This window comes from Apodemus sylvaticus, chromosome 1, assembly GCF_947179515.1.
Source record: "Apodemus sylvaticus chromosome 1, mApoSyl1.1, whole genome shotgun sequence".
NCBI lineage: Eukaryota > Metazoa > Chordata > Mammalia > Rodentia > Muridae > Apodemus > Apodemus sylvaticus.
This window is the reverse complement of record NC_067472.1, coordinates 19469786-19477632: the sequence shown is the minus strand read 5'-3', so window position 1 is coordinate 19477632 and position 7847 is coordinate 19469786. Positions and strand designations below refer to the sequence as shown.

The 7847-nt window shown below is 54.1% G+C and overlaps 1 protein-coding gene across 1 annotated transcript; it reads right to left on the bottom strand.

Annotated features, from left to right (window-relative positions):
• Positions 1-960: 960 nt before the first annotated feature.
• Positions 961-4525, bottom strand: Sfrp5 (secreted frizzled related protein 5). The gene is made up of 3 exons (XM_052172312.1): positions 4006-4525; positions 2204-2281; positions 961-1420 (listed from the first exon to the last, which is right to left on the bottom strand). Exons 1-3 carry the CDS (start codon positions 4523-4525, stop codon positions 1074-1076), a joined length of 945 nt encoding a protein of 314 aa, XP_052028272.1. The 3' UTR covers positions 961-1073.
• Between the last annotated feature and the right edge of the window lie 3322 nt (positions 4526-7847).

Sequence of the window (7847 nt, the reverse complement as noted above, 5' to 3'; positions counted from 1 at the left end):
GGCCCAGGAACATGCTTAGAGTGGTGTCAGTATAAAGCAGCTGTCACCTGTATGTCAGGATTAGTGCCCAGGAGTATCTGGAAACCCCAGGGAGAGGTGACATTGTCCCCTGTGACCTGGCCTTCTTAGACCTTTCTGACCTGGAACTGGCCAAAGGGGGACAGTGTATGACTGGCCGTCTTCTGACTATGGGGAAGGGTTGGAAACATGGGTTCTCCGCATCTCAGTCCCTTAGTGGTTTGGAGGTGAGAGTGACACCTTGTATTCTTGGGGAACAGTTTTTCTCAGGCTTTCCAGGGAGATGACTAAGGATGCTGGCCCTTTCTCGAAGCCGTCTGAACCTTCCTACCCTCCAGCCTCTTCAGAGCTACTGGATAAAGAAATTACTTGGTCCAAAGCAACTGTTGTTTTATTTAATTAAAATCTTAAAAAAAAAAAAAAGTAAGGACCAAACATGTTGTCGGGAACCAGTGGCCCCACAGCAGTAGCAATAATTTATCGTCGTTGGGATACAGGGGTGGAGGAGGCCGAGCCAGAGTCAGGAAGCAAGCCTTGTGCGGCAGTGAGTGCAGAAGCTGCTGAACGAACCTGCACTCCAGCCCGGAGTAGCTCCAGATGAGGAGTGGGCGCGGCTGGAGGACACGGAGGCCTTGGCTCTTGCTCGTTGGAGGATTGTGATGACACACAAAGGGCATGGGGGAGGAAGGCTGTTCCCTAAGTACGATCCCGCTTAGCTTAGCGAGGAGACCCACAATTCTTTCCGGAAAGCCCTTCCCCAAGCTGCGGGAGGCCCTGTATCCATCTTCCTTCACATTTTTCCTCCTCTGCCTGTTTTCTCAGACACTAGGGCTTTCCTCAGAAGAGAAAGTCCTTCTCCTGGGGGAGGGGGCGTCCCCGGAGAGACCCCAGGATCCCAGAACTCTTCAGTCAAAGGGGGTAGCTCGGCGCCTATGCTTTGGAGCCTGTGCAAGCAGTGGGTGCGAAGCCATCCTTGCCAGGGGGATGGGTCAGCCTGGGAGTGAGGGCGAGGCAAGGCACAGCTGGCTGGCTGGGGGCAAGGAGCAGGGGGTCCATCAGTGGGGTTCAGCTGCCCCGTAGAAAAAAGGGTAGTAGAGGGAACAGGGGTAGGAGAACATGAATTTGACTGCAAACTTCATCTCCTTATTCTTCCGGTCCCAGCGGTAGACGGCCGTGAGCAGCAGCTGTCCCTCTACCTTACGACCCATGACCAGGAAGCTGCCCGTCAGGTTGTCTAACTGCGGGCAGGGGCAGCTCGCCCCGTTCTTCATGTGCAGGACCAGCCTCTTGGTGTCCTTGCGCTTTAAGGGGCCGGCCTTGAGCAGCTTCTTCTTCTTCTGGGCTCCAATCAACTTGCGGTCCCCACTGTCCATCTTGATCTCCTTAATGCGCATCTTGACCACTGTGGAAAGGATGGTTGGAAGAGGGTCACATTTGCTTAGGAGAGCGGTGTGTGTGTGTGTGTGGTGTGTGTGTGTGTGCTAGTGTGACCACAGAGACCGAGGGACAGGAATCCTGGGGAGAGGGCCCTCTGGCTAACTTAACCCTTCTTCCACAGCTAGCCAACCCCCCATTCCCCCACCCCCGCTCAAGAAGTCAGAAAAATAACTTTGTGCACCCAGGGAAGTGAATTGTCCTAGGACATCTTTTCTCCTCCTTTCCTCCCCTGCCCTGCCCTCTGCACTATAGCGACATTCTCTTTCCAAAGAGGCTCCCGACATAAAGATTCCTCCGAAGCAAGGATTTCGTCATTGCTCCTGCTCCTCTCCCTATTTTTATAGATAGGGAGGCTAGGACACAAAACAGAACCGACTTTGTAAAGATCACATGCAGAACTCTGTGGCTCACAGTGAGCTTGCTCCTAGCTGGCTTGGTCCAGCCATCCCAGGATAGAAGAGTCCACGATGAAGCTGTGGAGAAAGCTGGCCATAACCCACCCCAGCCAGAGGAACACTGGGTACTCAGCAGAGATGCCAGGGACAGGGCACATTACTTCTACTGCAGACTCCCGTGTCCTGGGAGGGCAAGCTGAGCTCCCTCTAAAAAAGACAACCCAGCCAGGGAAGCTTCTCCATGGGAAACGACAAAACACAGCTGCAGTAGCCTTAGTCAGGTGGGGCTGGTCCTGAGCTGGGCTGCTGGGGGGGCACTGTCAGGGCTTTGGTCCTGTGACCCCCAAACTCACCGAAGTCGCTGGAGCACATCTGCTCCATGAGGCCGTCAGCACTGTGCTCCATCTCACACTGGGCACAGATCTTGGTCACTGAAGAGAGAAAGCAGAGTGGGTGGGGTCCCAAACAGCGGGGACAGTACAGGCTCCTCCATTAGACCCTCCCTCACAGAAGCTGCTCTAATTTCCTAAGGGGAGGATGCTAATGACTGACAACTCAAGAGTTAGTTCATATAGTGCAGGGACAGGATGGTGAGGCAGGCACTCTTCTGCAGCCATGATGTACATTACGGTCTAAGTTGTATCCATCTAGTGCTTGCTATGAGACGGGCACTGCCTTTTCTATTTATCGGCAGAGGAAAACCAGGTGTGGTGTGGGTAACCTCGTCAGCAAAGCTTAGGGCTCAGGACTGTGGCTCCTGCTCTATGACGAGGGCGGATGTGTTTGCAGGGCCCAGCAGGTGGGGGGTCTGCAGCACAAGCCAGCATTAACATTCTCGAAGAAAGTCCAGAGGACTCACTTTTTATGTGAAACATCTTAATGCCACCTGTTGGCCACACACACCTTTCTTCAACCTGTCTATTGCCTCCTACCCTTTGAGTCAGACCTTAGGGTTCTTTTATGTGCCTGCCTCCGGGTGACAAGCCTCACTGGGAAGCAGAGTCATGGGCAGCAAGGTAGGATCAGACAGGGTTCTGAGCCCAAGCTTCCTGAGTTTGTCCTGCTGTTCATGTTTGGGCTCCAAAGAAACTATAAAAGGAACCTGGAGGATTCTGGGAACTGTGGACTTCTTGCTTAGCTGGCTCTATCCCTGCTTGCCTGCCACTCTGAGACTTCAAGATAGGGACTTTCCCTTCCCAGAACCCCACAGAGAGGGAGAAGGAGAAGGTGTGAGCCTCCTAAGACCAAGCAGTTCAGATTAGCTTTGAGAGGGGGTGGGGTGATACAAGGAGGAGCTCAGCTGCTTTGGGAGGAGGGGGGGGAAGGGAGTGGAGATTTGAATGTTCCAGCTGTGGGGGCTCATGGGAGCGCTTGCTATCCCAGTTAACAGGCAAAGATTGCCTGCTGGGAGCTATGGGTGTGTGTGTAGGGGAGCGGGGGAGGTGTTAGGGGCCCAGGCCAGTTTGGAAGAGGACAGGCATTCTTGGAGAAGGGAGGAGGGGGTGTGGCCCTCAACCCCAGGGCAGCTTTGAGGAGCTGCACAATGAAAGGGAAGATCAATCAGAAATCAGACATAATGGCAGTGATGCTATGTCGTGCCAGTGGGAAGCAGGGCTCCGGAGCTCAGGCAGCTGGGTTTCACGGCTGGGCAAAGGAGGTTCAGAAAACTTAGGTACCCGAAAGATATCCAGCCTAGGAATTGGGGGCAGGGGAAGTTAGAGTTACAGGCGCAATAATGAGGGGCCCTCAGTGCTTCCATAACCACCTGCCTCTTCTCAAAGTTCCCGAGGTCAGGGAAGGAGTAGCGTTTGTCTGGGTGCCTGCAGTTCAGGTCAAAAGACACTGCCTATCTACCCCAAGCATCCTTGAGATGGGGAAAAGGAATACGGCATTTATGGGGACGTTTCCAGGGCACCCAAAGGATTCCGCAGCTTGAAAAACCGAGTGTGCTGTGAGTTGTACAAAGTACAGGTCAGAGCGGGGGAAGAACCAGTGGGAATACCCAGAGCCTCAAGTTTATAAAGGTGGGAAATAAAAGGGAGGCCGTGCCTGGGCACTGGACGTCAGCAGCAGTCTATAGGGGCTCGGAAGATAAGGGTTTGAGGAGAGGATCAGTCCGAGGCGCTCTGGGCGCAAAGGGCAATGGTGGCGCTACCTGGAGGCGCGGTGGCAGGCAGGTGCCCGAACTGCACCGCGATGCAGAGGTCGTTGTCCAGGGGGAACTTGTGGCAGTGCAGCATCTCGGGCCAAGGGAAGCCGTAGGCCTCCATGAGCGGCGCGCAGCCGGCGCGCACGGCTTCGCAGAGCGAGCGGCAGGGGTAGATGGGTCGGTCCAGGCAGACAGGGGCGAAGAGCGAGCAGAGGAAGACCTGGGTGTCCGAGTGGCAGCGCTTGGCCAGCAGCGGCAGCCAGCTGCTTGCCTGCTGTTTCACCTCGGCTAGGCTCTCGTGCTCCAGTAGGTTGGGCAGCCGCATGCGCTTGTAGCCCACCGTGTGGCAGAGCGGCAGATCGGCCGGGATGTCGAGGCACTGCGGTGGCTTGGAGTAGGAGCGGCCGTGCAGCGGCTCGGCCTGCCAACCATAGTAGTCGTATTCCTGACCGCGCGCCGGCGCCCCATGCAGCGCCCCGAGCAGTAGCGCCAGCGCGGCCGTCCGCGCGCCCTCGGCCACCCGCATGGCTGGATGCTGCCGCCCGCCCCGACGGCTCGGTGCTCGGAGCCCCGCCGCTGGCCCGCGTGCGCCCGGGCTGGGATGCTCTCTGTAGCCGTCCGCTGCTCGGGTCGTCCAAGTAGGTGGCAGCCTCTGCTCCGCTCCGCTGCCGGAGTGATCCAGGCGCCTCCCACCACGGGGCTCCAGCCCAGGCTTCGCCGTTCCCTCCCTAGCCAATCTGCAGCCGCTGGCCCCCCTCACCTCCCACCCCCGCCCCGGGTTGGCGGACCTGGGAGGAACCCCGAGTCTCTCCCGCCCGGCTCCCGTCCCGCCTCGCCTCGCGACCCTGAGCAGTCAACTATTCCGCTGCCCAGACCTCTCCTTGTGCCTTTTCCTGGGGGCTCGGCATTTTCCTCACCCTTGCCCTCTTCTCGGTCCTCTTATCTCTCTCCACCACAGTCTCTCCTGTTCCTTTTCTCACTCACTTCACCTGCTTATCTCTGCGCCTCGGCCTTTGCCTGCTCAGCTCTGGTTTCCCTTCCCCAACACCTCCATTGCTCTACTCAGATACCGGTGTCTCTTGACCATCCGCGCCCTCCTGGCCAGGCAGGCAAAGTTTCACCCTGAGGGCTTCAAATATGCCCCGAGCTTCTGCCCAGTGCCAAGGGAGGCGGGGTGAAGGGACCGTTGGCTTCTATTTAATGAATCCCTACTAAGTGCCATGCACAAGGTGCAACGCTGAGCAACCTAATGAACGTCTCTGGGTTTTTTGTTTTTTGTTTGTTTTTTGTTTTTGTTTTTGTTTGGGTTTTTTTTTTTTTTTTTTTTTTTTTTTTTTTTTTTTTTTTTTTTGAGACGGGGCTTTTCTGTGTAACAGCTCTGTCTGTCCTGGAACCCAATTTATAGATCAGGCTGGACTGGAACTCACAGAGATCCTCCTGCCTCTGCCTCCTGAGTGCTAAGATTAAAGGCATGCACCACCCTGCCCAGCTATCAACGCCTCTTTCTAATGAAAGCTCACATCCAATATGTGCTAGCTGCATTTGGAGACTGTCCTAGGCACATTTCATAAACTACCTCATGGAATTTTTCACATCGATGTCGTAAGGAGGGTAGGAACCATTATTATCACTACTTTACAGATAAAGATACTGAAGATACTGAAGCTGAGGCCAGGTGAGGATTAGAGATGGCCATTGGATATAGGTAGCGTGGTTCCAGAGTCAGAGATAAACAACAGAGTTCAGATAAACAACAGGAAAGTCTGGATTCTGAGGATTGGGAATAGTGGAGTTAACTATCTCAGGGTCCCTGAGCTCTTGTGCTAAGGAAGGCAGGATCTGATTCAGGTGGCAGGCTCCAAAGAGCAGAGTCATTAGTCTCCGTTTAGATGGAGTCCAGCCCAGGCAGGAAACACTGTGGTGTAAGGAGAACTGTCACTGTTATCCAAGCAGACATCAGAAAGGTGACTTCCAGGATCCCACGCTTAGCGCCTGTCTGGGTTGTGCCTTCCATGACCTTTCTGTGAGAGACTTGTGGAAGGAGACTCTTGTTGGTCTCACCAGACCTCTGACCTCCCCTCTGGGGTGGAGCTTCCTAAGGGCTGGGGGTGGGAATGTGGAGTGTGCGTGAGGCGACTCGGGACTGGTTTCTCCCCCAGTGCTCCTTCCTTTTTCTCTCTGCTCCTCAATATTTCCAGGGTTCTTGGTTTCCATCCGACCTGTAGGGGAGAGAGGTGGGGCCCACGCTACAGTATCCGCTCCACACACGGAAACACTTGCTATGTGCTGGATACATATGAGGTAGAAAGGCTTGGTCCTTCAGGTGAGCTGTGAGGACAGACACCAGGCAGAGCAGAAGAAGCAGGCAGCCCAGGGTGGGATGGATGCCTCCGATGTCCCGGTTGACATAGCTGAGTCCAGGTAGAGCCAGCTGTGGATTTTCCTTTATGTGTAGCATCAAGAGTCTCTGTAGATGACCATTTAGAGGGCGAAAGGTTGGTCCCCACAGAGAGAAGCAGGGTACAGTAGTAATGGGAAAGGACCCTGTCTGAATCTGTAAACTAGGTTCAAATTCTGCCCCCTCCTTCCCAACTACCCAGGTGTCCTCTGGCAAGTAAGAGTGATCCTGACCCCCAGTCTCCTCCTTTATAAAGTGGGGCTTCCACTGAAGTTGTTGTGATGGGCAAAGGCCGTGTGCAGCACCCACATGTAAAGAACACCTGGGGATGTCGGATGCTCACAGGGATGAGGCTTCCGGTGAATTATACATTAGGTGCTCTGAGCATCCCCCAAGTCGCCTTAGACAGGACTCTGGGCTCTGAGCTGAACGGCACTGCTCTAGGTAATTTACTCCCCGCCCCCTCTCTGGGCTTGGCCATCTTGTATGCTGTCTGGGAGGTGTGGCTGTGGACACTTCCCGGCGCCTGGGACCTCCCAGGTGGGTTGTGTAAGGTGCTGGGTCCAGGGCCAGCTGGTTTGGCCGGACCGTTCTTGGCATTGCTATAGGTGACCGGGACAGAGCTGTGCATTGTTCCTGTGGCTGGTTATGTAAGGCCAACACACGGCTAGAAACCAAGCGTATCTGGTCTGGAAGCTTAGGCTCTGAAGGGCAGTGGGGCTGGGCTGGAAGCCTCCCTGAAGGGGATGATGAGCCTTCTTTGCCAGTCCACTCTGATGTGGGGAGGCTCGAGGCTCCCTGACATTGACGGGAGCCCTTTATAAGGCATTGAAGCCGGAGTGCCCTGGGCCGCTCGGGCAGTGCCCTTCTGTGGTTAGCGCCCTTCTGTGGTTAGCCCTTCCTCTGGATCTCTGGCTGAGCTGCTTTCTGATGTGGTGTTGATTCTTGATGAAGTGAACCCAGGGCCTAGAGTCGGGTTGAACACCTGGCGCACTTGGCCTCTGTCTATCCTGGGGTGTATGTAGTCTGTCTAGGTTCCTGCTACTTCAACTGCTATGGGAGACCACTTGTTCAATAGAGCAAAACTTTGCATAGATATTTCTCCCATCTAAGATGATTCTCTGCTCAAACTTAATTATGTTCATAAACTCCTACTATTTTCTACATTTTTATTTTTCTTCCAGTGGATCTCAAAAGCTCAAACCTTTTCAGAGGGTGCACGAAGTCAAAATTACACATAATTTAAAAGTCGATTTAAAATGCAAACTAAACCAATCGATTTCAAGGCAATGGGGTAAGGCAAGTTTATTAATAGACTTCAGATTACATATTATTATAATGAACATACAGGCCATATGTCGTTTTTGGGGTGCTATCAAAGAAGATACCAGTAATTATCTGCAAAGGCTATTAAACCACTTCTTCCTTTTCCAACTACATTTCTGCGTGA

Coding starts and splice junctions, on each gene's coding strand:
- Sfrp5 (XM_052172312.1), bottom strand. CDS start 4,525: ATGCGGGTGGCCGAGGGCGCGCGGACGGCCGCGCTGGCGCTACTGCTC. Junction 2,282..4,005: donor GCCTGCCACCGCGCCTCCAG/GTAGCGCCACCA, acceptor TTCTCTCTTCAG/TGACCAAGATCTGTGCCCAG. Junction 1,421..2,203: donor GATGTGCTCCAGCGACTTCG/GTGAGTTTGGGG, acceptor TCCTTTCCACAG/TGGTCAAGATGCGCATTAAG.